Genomic DNA, 20,134 nt, shown 5'->3' with positions numbered 1-20,134 from the left:
TAGACATGTCACGTGAGAGAGTTTTCAACGAGACACAAGGGGACATCTTTGGAACTTTTACTTTTCTGATTAAACAAAGAAAAAGAATAGATATGGTTGGCTGTAGCCCCCTCTCCCAGTACCCCCACCTCCCACATACATCACTTTCCTCCCTCTTTCTGGCTAAACATCAGTGTAATGTTGGGAACTGCAGTGGTCATCTTGAAGCCATGGGAGCATAATTTATTCTTTACTTAAATACTATTTCAGATTTTATTCTTCTCTCCAGGATTAGAATGTAGGATTAAATTTAGTGTCTTTAGAATATAAAGATCTCAGTTAGAATCTTTATTTACCACTTATTAGCTCTGCAAATTTGGGTGTTACTGAGATTTTTGTGCCATGATTATCACCTCTATAAAAGTAGACATTTAGAAAAATCTACCTTGCAAGATGTTATAAAACTTAGAGATAGATTATATAGAGCCTAGCACGTTAGCAGTGCTCCACATGTGGTAGTTATTACTATTAGTTAAACTGTTTGAATCTGTTCATTGCATGCTTATTCCTATAACATATATCTTTTCACAGCACTCCAGTGATCTGAACTATTTTCCAACTATTTACATTATGTAATACTGTCCTAAAATGCTTTGAAAGCCTCTTGATGCCATTATGCTCAGCGTTCACACCCCTCATCAAAGAGAGGAGTGAAATCCAACTTCGAAGGAGTGCTTTTATGTAAATATCTATATATCTCAAGAAATTCAGTTTTGTGTAATAAATATTTAGAGGGATTGTTAGTATTTAATTAAACTTAATTTTTAGATAATAGTACATTGATATATAGTTGTAGGTTATATAGAAAGGGACTGTGTGTTACGGTAGTTTGCGTTTTTCAAGGACTTGGTTCATTTCATCTAAATTATCAAACTTATGTATGTAGAATTTTTCATAGTACTCCTTTTTATTCTTTTGATGTCCGCAGGGTTTGTATTGATATCTTTTGTTTCATTTGTGATATTTGCAATCTGCATTTAATCCCCATTTTTCTTTGTAAGTCTTGCCAAAAGTTTGTCAATTTTCTTGATCTTTTAAAAGAATCACTTGTTACTATAATTTTTCTTCATTGTTTTCATACTTTAAATTTTGAGTTCTGCTGTTATATTTATTGTTCTCTTCTGCTTGCTTTGAGTTTATTATGTTCTTTTTATGCATTCTTGGAGTAGGAACCTGGATAATTGATGTGATACTTTCTCTCTTTTCCAATGTATTATAAAATTTTCTCAGCCCTCCTTTAGCTATGTTCCAAAAATTTTGATATGTTGTATTTCGCTTTCATTCAATTTAATGTATTTTTAAAATTCTGTTCAGTTTCTTTTTGACTCACAGATTACTAAGTAGCATGTTGTTTGGTTTCTTATTGTTTGGGCGCTTTCCTATGATCTTTCTCTTATGGATTTCTAGTTTGATTCCATGTGGTTAGAAATGACACTGTATGATTTAAATTATTCTAAATTTGTTAATATTTGTCTTATGTCTGAGGATATGATCTATCTTGGTATAAGTTTCTCAAACCCTTGGAAAGAATGTGTATTCTGCTGTTACTGGGTGGAGTGGTCTATGTGTGTGGATTGATGCTGATTGGTTAGAGCATTGGATGATACTGTGTTTGAATTTATTTTTTCCTGATTTTCTGTCTACCAATTGTAGAAAGAGAGATGTGTAAGTCACCACTGTCGTTGTGGAGTTGTCTGTTTCTCCTTTCAGTTCTGTCCATTTTTCCTTTGCATTTTCTTGAAGTTTTGTTTTTTGGTGCATACAGATTCAGGATTACTATGTCCTCTTGATGGATTGATTCTATCATTATATAATGTCCCTTTCTGTCTCCTGTAAATTTTTTTTTTGCTCTGATGTCTATTTTATTGATATTAATATGGCCATTTTTGCTTTTCTTTGTAATCTTTGCATGCTATATCTTTTTTATTCTTCTACTTTCAACCTGATAATTTTACTTATTATAAGTATTATAAAAGTATTTATTATAGTTTTATTTACTATAAAAATCTGATAATTTTATTTATTATTTTATTTATTATTATAAAGAGAACATATAGTTAAATCGTATTTTTAAATCCACTCTATTTTTTTAAAATTTTCTCTCTGTTTTCATTTCTGTTTTTTTGTTGTTGTTGTTGCTTTCCTATGTACTATTTGCTTTATAAAGAAATTCACTTTGATGTATCTCTGGCATTTTAAGTGCAACTATTTGCACAACTTTTTTAGTTGTTGATGTAGGTATTATATTATGTATACAAAACTTATAGTCTAGTACTGTCTTCATTTTACCAGTTTGAGTGAAGTATAAAAATCCTACCTTCTTTGACTTCTTTTTAGCCAATCCCCATTTATAATATAAATGTCTTAGATATTTTGACCACATATATTTAGAACACATAAGACAGTGTTATACCTTATCTTTAACTGTCAAGTATGAGTTAGAACAGAGAAGAAGGAAAGCCTATCATACATACTTACCTATGCTTTTGCTTACTGTGTTCTTGCTCTCTGATGTTCCAGAAGGTCTTCTTTCATTATACACTTATGGTTTAGAGCACTTTTCTTTCTCCATTATTTTAGGACACATCTGCTGATAACAGATTCCCTTAGTTTTTCAAAGCAGAAATGCTTTGATTTTCTCTTCAGTCCTGAAGGGTATTTTTTTAAGATTCTGGGTTGATAGTTCCTTTCTTTTAACACTTGACAAATATTTTGCCACTTCTTTCTGCCCTTCATAGCTACTTCTGGCAATCAAATTGTTTTTGCCATATAGATAAAGTGTTATTTATTTTTCACTTTTTTCAAAATCTTTTCTTTGTATTTAGTTTCCAGAAGTTTTGTGATTAGTCTTGGCTTGAAATTTGGGGGGTTTATCCTGATTTTGCTTTTCACAGCTTGCTCTGTCTATAGGTTTATGCCTCTTGCCAAATTCAGAAAGTTTCTAGGAATTATTTCCTTGTCTACTTTTTCATCCCCACCCTGTTTCTCATCTCTTCCTGGGACTCTGATCACAAGAATGTTCAATCTTTCTTTATAGTCTTACAAGTGCTTGAAATTCTGCTGATTTCTTTCAGTATATTTTCTTCCTATTGTTCAGACTGAGTAATTTTTATTGTTCTGTCTTCAAGTTCGTTGATTGTTTCCTCTGTTCTCTTCGTGTCACTGTTAAGCCTACCCAGTGAGGTATAATTTTGATTTTTGTATTTTCAGTTCTAAAAATTCTAGTTGGTTCTTCTTTGTATCTTCTATTTATTTGCTGAGAATTTCTGTTTTCTTGATAAAGCTTTCTATTTTTTATTTGTTTCAAGCATGATTATAATTGCTTGCTGAACTATTTTTTTTACCAGAGCTGTTTTCAAACCTTTGACAGATAATTCTAACGTCTTTGTCCTCTTGGTGTTGGCATTTTTATTGGTCGTTTCTTTACAGTCGATTTGCAGTCTTCCAGATATGTCATATAAAAAATGTTTTCTACTGAAAGTTGGACATTTTATTTGTATTTAGAGAGAGGAAAAAGGAAAGTAGGACTACTACATATTTCCAGAAGTCAAGTCTGTAATTCTGAATATTATTTAAAATAAAATTTATATCTTTATTATATTTATATTTTCTAGTTAGGAAGAAATACTAATAATAACAAAGTTGTTTATCAGAAATAAGTGTAAATTTATGTAACAGTTTGAGATTCAAATAGAGTTGTGATTTATAAATACATATGCAAATGATTTTTAAGTTACATTCATCAATCCCTTATTCCCTCATCTGGAACTAAAAAAATTTTCTTGGGAGTAGTCTAACACTTTCTTCATACACATAAAGCATTGTTTTTTAACCAGACTTTTGCCTATTTCATTTCTCAATCTGTTTTCTGTTTTCTTTTTCCATTATTCTCAATAAATACAGATGCATGTATGCATGTATATGTGTATGTTTATATGTATTTATTATGGATATGTATTTAATTTGTTCTATAACAAAATAATAACACTAATATAATTTCATCATTTTATTCTATTCTTAATTTAACATCAAGTTCATTAACTAAAGTCTTAGGATAAATGTGATTTTTGATGAGCAAACTTTATACTATTTTATTTCAATCTTCCTTTTTGAAAGATTCGTACAATTGTATCAGCTTCATCAAATGTTCTTTGGGTTGTACAATTTATTATAAGGAGAGAAACATTCTAATTTATGTCATTTTAAAATTTCAATGCCAATGTTTAGAAATGTTGCATATTGTGTCTTTGAAACACAGTTTTAAAAGGAGCATAACTACTCAAGTCAGATATTTTTGGTTAGGTTGTCTTCTAGGGAGAAATCTTGGGATTATTTTTCACAGCCATTTCTGTGATTTTTCACATCTTTGTTTTGTGTTATATACCACTTATTTATATGCAAGCATAATACTATGAGTATGATTATTAAATTAAAATAGAAGTGATTAGATCCAACTAACTATGGTGGGCTAGAATATTAAGAGTTATCTGTATTCTTTCCTAATTAATTGTCTTTGTCTATGTAGCGACCTTTTTTTCTGATTCTGAATACATTGCTACTTTATTTTTAAAATTCATTATATTATCTATAGCATTTCTCATGTTAAAGTGCTGTGGTACCCTCCATGAGAAATGGTAGTTTTCATATTCCTAGTGGGAACTCTTGCTCTTTTGAATTCTCATCTGTGTTTTAGAATCTCAGATCTGGAAGGAATCCCAGAAGCTATTTTATGCCTAACTTATACGTGAGTGTAATAACTCTATGCCACACCAATCTCTATCCACTAGATTTTGTATATTTTTAAGAAGAAATAGTGAATGGATCTCCTTATGTAAAAATGTCAATGGCTAGATAATATGCTATGCAGAACTGTCAAGGCCATTGACACAAATTTTAAAGAAAATTTACAAACTAATGTTATGATTTCCATATATTTAAAATTTCTCTCATCAGTTTGTATCACTAAAACACATTTTCTTCGCTTTAGTATAAAGTGTGAACATATTACCAATAATTTTTTGCCCCACTGCTTCTTTCAAAGGCTTCCTGAAGAGATTAAAACAGTAATACAAACTAATATAAAATTGTGTCATCTTCATTTATAGGATAGGTTGCACTGAATATAAATACTCAACATATAAACAATCATAATTATGCTGAAACCTAAATAAGTTTAATTTATTTCACATAGTAAATGTTTCCACATTAAGCATTATAGGCCTGAAACAATCATTCATTGCGTACAAAATGAATTGCAAACTTATCAGGTGTTTAAGGCCCTATCTGAAATACCCACTTCCTTTTTATCTCTCATTCTTCTGTATTCTTATGGAACATAGAGTCCTTAACCAGGCCATGCATATGATACCTGCATGCCTATATGCAATTTGTTTGTTTAGTCTAGAATGCTCCTTGTGTGTATGGTCATCTCCATTTGGAGCATGTCTTCCATAAAGCCTTTGCTGGCCAGTTCTTTCTTTGTGCAACTGAGGTAGTTTCCTTTTACCCACACTATACCTAACTCATAGTGACTTTCAACATGGTACCAGGGACTCTTCATTGCCCATATGTGATTACATTACTGAATTTTTGGAAGGCAGTGTTTGTTGTCACATTTTCCCTTCTTCTTTTTTTAAAAAATATATTCCAGAGCTAAGGGCTTTGCATAGTCTGTGGTGTCTACTAGATGCTTATGAATGCTGGGTTTTGTTCTGCGTTACATAGCTACAAGTGGAGAAAAGGATTTTTCATTCCTTCTTTACACTTCTTAGCACAACTTTCAAGAAATCCAGGGAGACCTAAACCATTTTATTACTTGCACCCAGAATTCTGAAAAATTAAGAAATAAAAGAACAAAAATGTCTTTTTTTCAATCCAGTTATTTAATTTGCGACTATATCTTGATAATATTTCTGGTTTTATTTTTGGAAATCCTTTCAAAAGTCTTAATTAGAAACTTTTGTTCCACAGTTCCCTCCTCATCCCATGACTTTATTGATTAGCCTACCTCCTTAGCTATAAACATCTGTGTTTTGAGCAATTTGGTCCCAGTCATAGCACGACAAAACACAACTTGAAAAGAATACTGGTCTTTGTAACAGGTTATATCATGGTCAGTAGAACACTTGAATATTGGATGGCTCCTCCCAAAATGCTTAGCTAGGGAAATAAAGTAGAATATAGTTACTCCGTATCTGCAGGGGAAGAGAAAGGCCAAGATAAATATTTTCCCTCACTTAGACACAGCAATAATGTAACTTAAGACCATCTGACTTTTGATCCTTAAGTTAAAGAAAAAGATTCATTTTATTATTTCATTTATTAAACTGCAAAATATATTTTACCAAAATTTATTATTGAAACAAATTTCATGGTTATCCTTGACCTACTGTAATTCTCTTTTAAAATTTGTATTTGAGCAAAGTTATAGTTTCTTATCCAAAAGCAGAGACTTATTTCTTGAATCCATTTTTCTGTTATCTTAATAATTGGTTTTTAGGCAGGGCACTTATGCTTTGATTTATTTTTTCTAAAAAGTTATCAGTGTTACTAAAGATTAGCCATTGTTTACCCCAGTTAATAAATTTTCATTAAATTGCACTAAAATGAGTTTCTATGTAAATAATTAACCTAGTGAAAATTGTTTTTCACTTGAAAACAGAATGGCATTGAAGAACTTGATGATGTCCTTACATCCATATTCAAACATGAGATACCATATTATGAGTTCCAATCTCTTCAAACTGAAATTTGCTCTCAAAACAAATGTGAGTATTTTCCTGCTGCATCAATTATTTTTTATATCACATTCCATTCTATGTAACTGTTTAATAAATGTTATAACCAAAAATATAGGTAGCTGCTTTGTCGATGAGATGATTTAGACAACTCCTGACTCCTGGTGAAAGGGTACATTAGTACAAACTTCTGAATGTTCGTTTGGTAATTTTTTTTAATCTCAGGCCCTAAAAATGCACATAACTTTTGCAATTAACAAGCCTACTTCTTGACTTTTACTCTAAGGAAATGTTTGGGCAACTTCATTTATGATAAAAATTATTCATCATATAATTGTTTATAATAACCAAAAAGTGGAAATACTTTACAAAGACAAGTAATTGATTATACCTATTTTCATACATCTATTAATGCAACCACCAGAAATTAATATTATTATAAATTTATTTGCTTGCCATGGTGATGTTTTCATGTATACTTACATGAATAAAAGGCAGGCTATGTAGCAGAGAGAGAGTGTGATCATCTGTGTAAAGAAGTACATGTACATTTAACAGCATATGGTCTGGACAGGTGTGCAGCTAGTGTTCACAGTAGTTGTGTTTGGGTTGTGCAATTTCAAATATTACATCTTGTTTCATCTTATTGAATCTGTATTTTCTGCAACAACTATGTATTATATATGTGGTTTAAAATATACAGATATCAAGAAAAGTATATATAGGAGCTATACATGAAAAATTATATTTCCAGATGTCATCTTGAGCTCAGTAGTATATTTTAGAACTTTTTTTTGTTGCTGCATAGTTTGTTGACATACTGTTTATAATTCATTTATATGCCGGCTATGTGTGAAACACTAAAGTAGAGATGTAATGGGGAGTATGACAGACATGAAGCTAAAGAATATAAGTCTAATGTTGACATAATAAAAATTAATGAGCAAGGTTTTATTTTCTGTAGGATTTCTGTGCTATTTAAAGTAGTTTTGTCATCAGCCTGGAAGGCTTCAAGACGGCAATAAGAAAAGAGTAGGAGTCCTAAGGCACAGCTTCTTGTGATTCACCTAGATATGTAAGAAGCTGCATAATGGTGAGGTTCCATTAGGAAGAAAAGCCAGTGGTATGCTAGCTGTGAATAAGTACTCTTGTGAAATTAGTGACATTTTATTTTTGTTTCCAATATGTATTTTAACAATATATAATTCACTTAGAAAACTAAATACTAGATGAGAATGGAAAAAGGAACATGATATGATTCTTTACATACAACACATAGTTTAATTGGAAAACAAATAATAGACATGTATTTACAGAAAGAATCAATGAGATAAACTTTGTGGTAGTGATTATATTAACAATAGAATTTTAGACAAATGGTACATTATTTTTCAGGGTGTGCTTCAAAAAGGAAGTGGAATTTTACCTAGGTCTTAAATAATTATAGTCGCCAAAAGAATGAAAATAATCTTCTAAAGATAGATAATTGATTATGTAAATTTTGGTGCATCTATTAATACAACCATCAGAAATTAATGTTATTGGAAATGTATTTGCTGGCTTGAATGATGTTCCAAAGTATACTTAATTGAATAAAAAGCAAGCTGGATAACAGGTTAGTTCTATTTGGAAATTATCTCAAAAGTCTTAATTAGGAACTTTTGTTCCACAAACCGCTCCTCACCTCATGGCTTTATTAATTGACCCATCTCCTCATCTCCTATAATCATTTGCATCTTGAGCAATTTGATCCTAATCACAACCTTCATTCAAGCTAAGGAACCAATGAAGACAGAGAAAGGAGAAAGGAATTCTAGGCAAGAGAAAGTGCATACAACGGTATGAAGATGGAATTACGACACAGTTTTACAAATTTCTTCAGCATAATATTTGCTTAGGCTTTTGGAATCGAAATTGTGGAGATGGAGAAGATGGCATGGTTTTGGTCTCTTGGTTTTACACATAAAGAATTCTAGATAAGGTTAAAACTGCCTCTCAGTACACTGTTTAGGTTGTGGAATATGAATTTTAGAGCTAAAAAAGCTAAGACAATTGTGGCCCCTTATTTTTATAGATGGATAACTCTGGATGGGTTATATCAGAGCCCCTGAAAATGTGAATCTGGTTCAGCAGGGATGGGGTACATTCTAAGTGTTTGCCTTTTAAGAAGCTTCCAGGTGAAACTGATGCTGCTATACCTCAGACCTCTCACTAGGTACCAAGACTTTAGAGCAATTGTTCTCAAACTTCGCTGCATATTGTAATCACCTGTGTAGCTTTTGAAACATCCTATGCCCAAGCCATACCCTAAACCAATTTATTAATCTGGGAGTAGGTCCCAGCCATCAATAGTTTTTAAAGTTTCCCAGGTGATTTTAATGGGCAGTCAAATTTACTAGCCCCTAATTGCTTCAATGTACTACAGACCAGCAAGATAATTCTTCCTTATATTGAATTTTGACACAGAAAAAAAATTACCCTGTCTTTACAAATGTTATAAAGATAATAGTATATGAAAGTTTTGAACCATCACTATAATTAATGATAATTTTGTATCTGAAAAAAATTACAAAATTAAAAATAATTTTAAAGCTAAAAATGAAAAGTTTACTGTAATCCAGATAGCTCATTCAGAAGCATTATTGCTGGGTATTATTGCATGACAGATGTTATAAAACCTATATATAACAGAGCCAAAGAATCTCCATAATATTAAGCTCTAATTTCTAATTAAAATACAAAATACCATAATATATGTAATAAGAATATGCAATAAAGACATGAATATGACTGAGCTAGGGTTTTGCTTGCCTCCTTGACCCAGTAGTCTCAGATCAATGTCAGCTTCAGAATATCTAGTCTTTAAGGCTTTCCACCTGTGTTTCATAATGTTCACGCTGATAAGGTTTAAGTTACCTTTATACATATATTAATCAAGGGAATTGGAGAGAGAAATAGTGGGTTGTTGAAGAACCTACTAGAGGCATTCTGAGAGGTAAATTCAGCAAACCATGAATCAGGTGTAACCCCAGGTATCTATCCCTGAGGACAGGTCTCTAATTATTTGGTGAACTATTTTATTTATTAAACAGTTATTACTTATTTCTCTATGTCTTAGCTATGGGAAATTGAGAAATTGAGTCACTCTGAGAGAACATAATCATAAGGAATTGAGAAAGTATACATTAAGATTGACCTACCCTAAGGATTTGTCATGGAATTACCTGCAGATACCTATGGTTCTTTAAAAGTTTAGAGTGAAATGCTGTATCAACCAAAAATTTTATTATTGCCCCATCTTCTCTTTAAAGTTATTTTGGTAAATTCTGGGTTTGGTTTCCTGCCACTTCACTTATAGTAAGTAAAATACCATTCCATGTCAATATGTCTTAGTCATTTTTTATTCCTCTCTACACAATACACTCATGTTTTCTTGCATTATAGGGGTGGGCGGAAATAAGAGGGAAAATATGTAACAAATAACATTCTGCTTTAATGTTCTCTTACCTTGTAATGCTTCATTTTTGATTTAAAATTAGTGCTTTCCATTGACAAGAATTTTCCATACAAAGAAGTTCTCTCGACGAGTAGAATGTAATCAGGTTTCTAAATAAGCTTGATGTATTAATGCAATACAGGACTTTTGAACACGCGAGTCATAGAACTAATTCATGAACAACTTTCTAGTGTGTGAATCATCAGCAACTGTGAAGTCAATATAAAAGATTGTGATAGGCAATTTTGAGCTGATGTATACCGTACTTGAATAGAAAATACCAGAGTACATCACTTGAAGTATGAATATTATTTTAAGCAACTTCTCTTTTGGTGGTAGATTTATATATGAACACACATGCTGTGAGTTGTCATTAAAAAAATGACTTGGTGTGATGGTGAAGTGGAACAGCACACTTAGGCAAACACAATTGTTTTAGCCCCTCTGTAGTTCTCACCTAGTCTGAGTTTCAAGCCTGCTGCAGAGTCTCATAAATCTCACCGCAGCAGATCCAAGAATTTTCGTAACTCTTTTCAGAGTCCTTCCAAAGCCTGGATAATGCAGAGAATCTCCTGTCATGGACAGGAAAAACACATAGTTTAGCTTGTTTTTATTTTTACTTTTTACAATCTACGCATTTAACAAAATTGCATTTGTACCTCAAATTTATACCAAAAAAAAAAAAATGCTTGTTTCTAAAGGGGCTACAGTTCCTGGTTTAGTTATCCTAAGTGGCAATTAATTTACGAAAAATTAAACTAGGTTATTTTTTCCCAGAATATCTACCTTCACTTAGAAAGAACTGGTTCAGTAGAACCCATGCCAATTTATAGAAAAGCATGTCACAGCATATATTCATTTATAATTGGTAGCAATATTTTAATCTGAAAGAGGGCAGCAGATGATCACCCAGGACTGTGAAAGTATTAACTCAGAATATTATCTCCAAATATATCTTTGAAACATGGAGCATGAACTGGATATTCAGTACATCATGTGGTGGTAACTGTAGCTCGAAGACTTGTCTGGGACTAGTAATATCTTTAGGTTCACAGAAAATAGATCATTTGCTAATTCAGTGGAAGAGAACTAAATGTCCATTGGATTGTCTTTTTTATATCATTAAATAATTTAAACATGCAGAAAAATATAGACAATAATATAAAGAACACCCTGTAGCTTTGTCAGATTTTAACGCTTTGCTTCAGATCTTTTTTTCTTAACAAATAAAACATTATGGATCTAGTTGAATTTCTCTATTTCACTTTGTGATTCTATACCTCGAAAAAAACCCATCATTTTAATTAAATTTCTTGACAATCATTCCTGTGCAGTTCTTCATCCTTTCATTATGTGTGTTTTCATGATTAACATATATTGTTGTACAATTTTGTAAATTTTATATAAATTACATCATACTTTTTCCTTCAACTTATTATTTTTTATTCATATAAATTTTTTATCTATACATGTATATATGTAGATCTAGGTCATCATTTTAAATGTTCTATAGGATTATTTTGGTTGATTACAGCATAATATGTATCTGTTCTACTAATAAATACTAGTGTTGTTTTTACATTTTTTTATCATTGCAAGTAATGCTACAGTGAACAATCTTGCATATGAAACCCTATGCATATATGTAATAATTTCTCAGGCGATACAATTACTTTGAAAACCCTGGTTAGACTTATTCCTCTTTATCTTATGAGTTTGTTAACATCAAAAGTCTTATTTAAAAATTATATTTTTAAATTATTTGTGGCTGCTCCTTTCCTTGATACCTGTGGGATGGAGCTATGTATCAGTGAAATTTCTGTTCTAAACAGATATGTACATATGTACAGTGCTAGATATTTTCAAATTTCTATCAAAAATGTTTGCACTGATTAATAATTTCACTAGCAGTATTGTGACATTGCTCCACATCTCTTCTACGTTAAGAAATGTAAAGCTATTTATTTTTGCCAATGTGACAGCTGTTGAGAATCTCACTCTTTAAATAATATTTTAATCACAAACATAGTTGAGCATCTTCTGTTTATTAAGTTGATTTTTCTTTAGTGAATTTCCATTTAATAGGCTTCATTTATTTCTATTAGTTGTTATTCTTTTCTTATTGAAGTTTGAAAATCCTTTTTTCTTTTTCAGTGTACCTATTTTAAATAGTAACTATTTGTCAGTTTTTCACATTTGCAAATGTGTACTTAATTAGTGGCTTCTCTTTTATACGGTATTTTATGTGAGCATATGATTAAAGTTTATAATAAATCTTGGTATGTATTAGAGCTGGACCCTACTTTTTCTTTACATGATTTTTGTTCCACTTCCTTTATTTGTCCTATGGTATTTAAGATCAGTATGTCAGTTTTCCATGAAAAACTCTGTAAAATTGAAATAAAAATGTAGATTAATATGGTAAAAAAAAAAAAAGCATGATACTTTATTTGGGTCTGTTTACAACTTTCAAAAAATATTGTATTTTATAAAACTTTTGGCAATCTTTGTTACATTTATTCCTAATTATCTTAGGGTTTTGTTAACATCAAAAATCTTATTTAAAAATTACGTTTTTAAATCATTGATGGCTGCCCCTTTCTTTGATATTTGTGGGATGGAACCAAATATTATATAATGTATCATGGCTCTACAGAGAAAGAAGACTTTTAACAAGTGAGGAATTACTACTCTCTGAAAAGAAAATTAGGAAAAGATAAAATCAATGCTGAGAAGATATTTATAAGAAACTTTTTTGAGATATTTTTCCAGTATATGAATTTTGCAAAGCATGAAGTTTTAGTGACCTGTTCCATTTGCATTTTAAACTACCTGAGAAGAAAATCGGAAGCTGTGAAGAAATCAATGTAAAAGAAAAAAAAAATGGGCAAGAGTATTTTTTCCGGGATGAAAAGTAATAGATGGTAGGGAAAAATGTAATCATGTAAATTCATTTCAAATTAGTCACAAACACATCATCATTAAGTAAATACACTAAATAAGGGATTGATGTATACATAAGACATTATACAAACTTCTAGTGATTAAATTAGAGATATGGGATGTAAATTGACTGTTAAATTATAGATTTTTCCACTCCATTTTTTTTTTTGCTAATACAACCCACAAGTACAAATTTTCATCTCTTGCCAATAATAATTTTAGCATATTCTCAAGCTAATTTTATGAACTGATGATTCTGTTTGAATCAAATATTATAAAATAAAACAGCCAGTTTGAATCTTTCAAATTTTTTTTACCTGAGTAACCAAAAAAAGATTTTTCCAAAATTGTACTATTGTTATTCACGCTTACAGTGTTTTCTTCAAAGATTCTATATTTCCCCAAATGTGAAGTTTGAAAAGGTATGCTTACAAACATACTGTGGTTGGAGTCTGTGAGTACAAAACAGGAAGGAAAAAAGAAGGGAGAGAAAGAAGGAAAAAAAATAAACAACAAGGTTGATACCAGGATGAGAATTTGGCCTTCTTCATCCTAGAATCACTCCGTAGACAAGGAATTACCTCTGGCCTGAGTATACAAGAAACATAGATAGAGAAGACAGGACATTGTTACAGAGTCAAGTAAATCTGGCCTCAGGATGCAACCTAACACTGCGGATCACAGGCAATGTGCTATCCTGAGTCCAGCTTTAAGGAACAAGCATTTAGGAATGATAAGCCCTTCTCCAATTTTCAGTGACCTTTATAATCCCCTCTCAGCTCATTTCCATTAACATAACAACACATGTTCTGAAAAAGTAGAGGACTCTAATTATAGATGAAAAAGGTAAGCCGGTGGACATAGTATTTTCTCCCAATTAGAAGCACCTTGATGTGAAAGATTATTAAGTGATCTCATTTATTCATTTATGTAACAAGTGCAAACTAAGTGCCACTCTTCTAGGTGCTCCAGGAACAGGCGGCCTGTATAGGAAAGTTCTTCTTCATGAAACTTTTATTTAAGTCATTGAGAGTAACAGAGTAATAAAACAGTAGCAACACAATAAGACCACTGCAAATAGTGATAAGGGTTATGAGAAAAATAAAGTAAGAGGATAGAGAGTTAGTAAGTGATGAAAAGCCATGTGAGGATTTTACACATCGCTTAATATCGTCTAATTACATAAGACAAAATATTACTCTTGCTGTTAGGCAGAGAATAGATTATGGTGTGTAAAAATGGAAACAGGGACACCAGATAGGAGACTGTCCTAGTAGTGGCAGGAGAGGCTTGAAGGTGACTGACACCTGGGTGGTAGCAGTGGAAGTGATGAGACTTGCTTGAGCTTGGTAGATATTTGAAAGTAAAGATTGTGGGACATGCTGATAGACTGTAGGTGAAAGAAAGAGAGGACTGGTCTGTGTGTAACTAAATACATGTTTATAAAAATATAAATAAAATAAATATCAATGCTGTTAACTGAAATAGAGGTACTATGGCAAGAATAGTTTTGACAGTGTAATCAAAAGTTCTAGTTTGGCTATGTTAATTAAAATAGAATAAATTGGTTGGTATTAAGTATATAAGTCAAACACCCAGGAAGGAGCTCATATGTGATATTCACAGCCATAGCCTGAATGAGATTATTCTGCAGAGAGTGCAGAGCAGGGCAAAGGTCTGAGTCCTACACACTGTTGTATTTAGAGGACTAGGAGAGAAATTTCCATAAAGAGACTGAGAAGCAGCAGTCACTGAACGTCTCTTGAAAGCCAACTGAATAATGTTTCTGAGAAAAGAATATGATCAACCATATCATGTCCTTCTCCAGAGAGAAGTGAAGAAAAGCCACAAAATAACTTGTGATATACACAACACCATCCATTAATGCTAGAAATGTACCCCCATGGATCTAGGTACTCCCAATTCTTTGTGCCATGAAAATAATGTAGATATATTGGTTTCTAGTGAAACTCAGTATCAATAGGTATTATTTACAGAGCAAATGCCTGGGAAGATAAAGAATTAATATTCTGACACACTATGTACCCCAAACATATCAAGCCACAAAATATCTACAAACAGATGGGAATGCAGACTGATTGAGACAATGCAAAATGTTAATGAGTGGAGAGGAAAAAGAGCTATCCAGATAAAACGTAGAACAGGTCTATGTAAAATTTAAATTGACTGCTTTTTTGCTCATTTTCCAATGTAGTGAACCGCAGTTTCATTTGCTGTATACCCTTTCCTTATTTTAAGCATCTCCAGAGTTTGTATCAGATAAGTAAGACTGAGTTAAGATGCATAAATATTGGGAAAGGTATGATTAGAAGCTATGGGACAAATTGTGAACAAGTCCATGTGAAATACAAAGGACAGAATAGCAGATGCATCAAAAACAGTAACAGATTAGGCAAAGAACTCAAAAAGTAGGAGAACACCAGCATGAAGAGGCAGATGATAAAGAGCAGACAAGGCTTGAAGGCTGAAGTAGTTGGCAGCATTATCGCCAGTCACTTTTTTTTTTTTTTTTAATTGAGACGGAGTCTTGCCCTCTCGCCCAGGCTGGAGTGCAGTGGTGCTATCTGGGCTCACTGCAAGCTCCGCCTCCCGAGTTTACACCATTCTCCTGCCTTAGCCTCCCAGTAGCTGGGACTACAGGCATCTGTGACCACGTTCGGCTAATTTTTTATTTTTATTTTTAGTAGAGACGGGGTTTCACCGTGTTAGCTAGGATGGTCTCAATCTCCTGACCTCGTGATCTACCCGCCTCAGCCTCCAAAAGTGCTGGGATTACAGGCGTGAGCCACCGCGCCCGGCCCATCTCCAGCCACTTTTACGCCATTCCTGTCTGGCTAAGTATCAGTTTCTGACTTGAGTCATCTTGGAAGCTGAAAAGATGACCTTGAAAGATGAGAATTATTCATACATTCTCACAGAACAAACTTTTGACAATGACGGAAACCTGAAAAATAAGCATGTCCTCTATCTACCCACGACACCTGGTTGACTATAAGAAATTATATTGCTTGTGATCATTATCTACAAGATGCAAATGGAAATTACTTTTGTAGGAATATAATAGGTAATGTTTAGTTGAAATATTATTCTAACAATACCGTTTTTCTAAAAATGCTATTGATTGCATATTTCTCTAAGAAATAAATTATTATAAATATTGTTTAGCATGTGATTTTCAATTTGTTTTGTATAAAGGCTATTTGGAAGTTAGCATGATGTGGGCTTAAGTTGGGATTGCAATTTTAAAATATTTTTAAAGTAGATGATTTAATCTATAGTTACTGATTTGACTGATGTTTATTCCCTTTTTACTTTCATCTGATATTTACAAAGGTCTGTGCTGTTATTCTAATGGTACCTTTCATAATTGTCCATTTATATACCTTTTTACATCTTTGAAATTTATTGAGATTTGCTTTAAGTTCAACATATGATCAGTTCTTCCAAATAAATATTTCTTATGTACATTAAAAAATATCATTCTTCAGTTGTCAGGTACAATGTTTTACATATTTCTTTATATTAAACTTGCTTTATTCAAATATTCTGTGGCATTATTAATTTTGAATCTCCTTATTCTACCACAGTGAGAAGTATGTTAAAATTAGCCCCTAAGATAATGATTTTGTTTCTCCTTATATTCCTTCACTTCCTTTTTATGCTTTATATATTTTGAGCCTGTATTTTTAGACACCTAAAATGTTTAACTATGTCTTCCTCATAAAAATCATGAAAGTATGACCTTCTAACTCTAGTAATGGTTTTTGCCTTAATTTTTTTGTCAAATATTATTATAGCTACCTCAGCTTTCTTGATATATAGCTACTATATGCGCGGTTATGTCTTTTTTCCTCCATTAACTTTCAAACTTTCCTCGTGTTTTAAAATATGCTCATTGTAAAGAGGATATAGTTTAATATATTTGTTTTTGTCTGTGTTTTATTTTGCCCATACTGTTAAGTTTTGTCCCTGAACTACAACATTGGGTTTACTTATACTTGAAAATTATAATTATTACTCATATATGTGAATTAATCCAGTTAAAAATGGGCAAAAGACAATGTAACATTTTTCAAAAGAAATAGAAGAAATGGCAATTACATATCACCAACAGATATATGAAAAAATGCTCAACATCACTCATCATTAGAGAAATGCAAATCAAAACCACAATGAAATTCCACCTCATTCCAATCAGAATGGCTATGATGACAAAGATAAGAAATAACAAATTCTGGGAAGAATGTGGAAAAAGAGGAACTGATGCACTGTGGATAAGAATATAAATTAGTACAGCTATTATGGAAAAGAGTCTTGAAGTTCCTCAAAAAATTTAAAATAAAACTACTATATAATCCAGCAATCGAATTACTGGATATATATCCAAAGGAAATGAAATCAGTATATTAAAAATATATCTGTACTTCCATGTTTATTGCAGTATTATTCACAATAGCTAAGATGTGGAATCAACGTAAATGCCCAACTACAAATGAATGGATAAACAAAATGTGTTATATATCACAATGGAATACTCTTCAAGCATAAAACAGAATAACATCCTGTCATTTGCAAAAACAGAAGAACCTGAAGGACATAATTTTAAGTGGAATAATCCAGGCACAGAAAGACAAACACAGCATGATCTCACTCATACGTGAAACCTTAAAAAGTTGATTTCATGGAAGTAGAGAGTAGGATAGTGGTTACCAGGGGCTGCAGATGGGAGAGGGCAGGGAAATTAGGGGTGATTGGTTGATGGGTACAAAGTTACAGTTAGGAAGAATAAGTTTTGGTGCTCAATTACACCGTAAGGTGACTATAGCAAATAACAATGTAGTGTATATTTATAGCTACCTATAAGAGAATATTTTGAATATCATCACAAAGAAATGATAAATGAAAAGTGATGGAAATGATTATCCTGATTTGACCATTATACAATGTATGTGTGCATTGAAACATACACTGTACCTTATAAAAATGTATAATTATGTGTCAGTTATAAATAAAAAGTTAATTTAAAAAATGTTCCAATGTTTGCCCAGCATAAAAAATAAAAATAGAACTGTAATATGATCCATCAATGCAACTTTTGGGTACATATCCAAAGGAAATAAAATCACTGCCTTGAAGACATATCTGCACCCCCATATTCATCGCAGCATTGTTCACAGTAGCCAAAATATGGGAAAAATGTGATTGTCCTTTGATGGATGAATGAATAAAGAAAATGTGGTATACATCTACAAATGAATATTATCCCACCTTTAAAAAAAGGAAATACTGCCGTTTGAAACAACATGGAAAGACCGGAAGGGCAGTGTGCTAAGTGAGTTAAGTCAGACACAGAAAACAAATACTACATGATTACCTCATCTATATTAGAATCTTTGAAAAGTCAAACTTACGGAGAGTAGAATGGTGGTATTAAGGGGCTCCAGGGATGGGAGAAAAGAGGAGATATTGGTCAAAGGACACAAATCTTCAGTTGTAAGATGAATAAGTACTGGAGATCTAATGTCCAGCATGATGACTGTGGTTAATAATAATGTATTGTATCTTGAAATGTACTAAAAGAGTAGATCTCAAGTGTTCTCACTACAGACAACAGAAAATTATAAATGTATGAGGTGATGGGTATGTTAATTGTCTTGATTGTGGTAATCATTTTACAATGTGTACATATACCAATTATCTCGTTGTACACACTGAATATATACAATTTTTATTTGTCAATCATACCTTCATAAAATGTAAAAAAAGATATGGGGCAAATATAATACACATAATTTTCACTTCTATTGTAGTATTTTCCATTTACTCTACTGAAAATGTATTTTAAAATATGTAAACCATGACAGAAGAGGGAAGTTTTTTACAGAAACTGTGAACAGAATGGAGAGAAAGTCCACTACTTTGTACACTTTGCAGTTTTATGTAGCTCTCTGTGAGGTTAACCCCAATTTTCTTGTCTATCCACTTTTGTTTAATTATTAGAACCAAGCCCCTATTCTTTCTTTTATTTAATGGCATGGTTCTCAATCTTTAGCAGGCTTCAGAGTCGCTTGAAGGATATGTTAAAATTCAGATTGCTGCCATCTCTCTTCAAATTTCTGATACAGTAGGTCTGGGTTGGGTACAAGAATTTACATTTCTCACAAATTTTTATATGATGCTGATTCTACGCCTCTGTGAATCACCAGTGAGAACCACTGAGTGAACAGTAATTGATTGGCATCATTTTTATGTACATGAATCAAATTGACATAAATCAAATTAAAGTCAAGATAGATTTTTTATTCCATCACTCTGTGTGCTTGAATTAAAATCATTGGTGCAGAGGCCGGGCACGATGGCTCATGCCTGTAATCCTAGCACTTTGGGAGGCCGGGGTAGGTGGATCACCTGAGGTCGGGAGTTCAAGATCAGCCTCACCAACACGGAGAAACCCCGTCTCTACTAAAAATAGAAAAATTAGCCTGGTGTGATGGTGCATGCCTGTAATCCCAGCTACTCAGGAGACTGAGACAGGAGAATCACTTGAACCCAGGAGGCGGAGGTTGCTGTGAGCCGAGATTATGCCATTGCACTGCAGCCTGGGCAACAGAGCTAGACTCCATCTCAAAAAAAAAAAAAAAAATCATGGATGCAGAATGAAGTAGTCTTAGAGTGACTGTTCATCTAAAAATATGTTTTCCCATACCATTATTTAAAAAAAAAACTCAGAAATGCTTACAAAAAGTTTAATGTACTCCACTTCATAGTAGGTATTCTTCTAGATACTGAAGGAAGGTAGAAGAATGTGGGATAAACAGGACACAGCCCACACTCTCAGAGGGCACAGAAGCCAATGAACGAGAAAACAAAACTACAGAAATAAGTGTCCTGAATACAG

The 20,134-nt window shown here is 32.3% G+C and overlaps 1 protein-coding gene across 3 annotated transcripts in view; it reads left to right on the top strand.

Moving 5' to 3' along the window:
• The window catches only part of BANK1 (B-cell scaffold protein with ankyrin repeats 1), a 302,892-nt gene that overhangs the window by 100,817 nt on the left and 181,941 nt on the right, over positions 1-20,134 (top strand). For all 3 annotated transcript variants that reach the window (XM_011967207.1, XM_011967205.1, XM_011967206.1), the window contains one exon: positions 6,701-6,806. In XM_011967207.1, the coding sequence (XP_011822597.1) occupies positions 6,701-6,806 (106 nt within the window). The remainder of the gene's footprint in view (positions 1-6,700; positions 6,807-20,134) is intronic.

Source organism: Mandrillus leucophaeus, unplaced genomic scaffold, assembly GCF_000951045.1.
Source record: "Mandrillus leucophaeus isolate KB7577 unplaced genomic scaffold, Mleu.le_1.0 Scaffold792, whole genome shotgun sequence".
Classification (NCBI taxonomy): Eukaryota; Metazoa; Chordata; class Mammalia; order Primates; family Cercopithecidae; genus Mandrillus; species Mandrillus leucophaeus.
The sequence above is the reverse complement of the archived record's forward strand: the minus strand, read 5'-3'. Positions and strand labels throughout refer to the sequence as shown.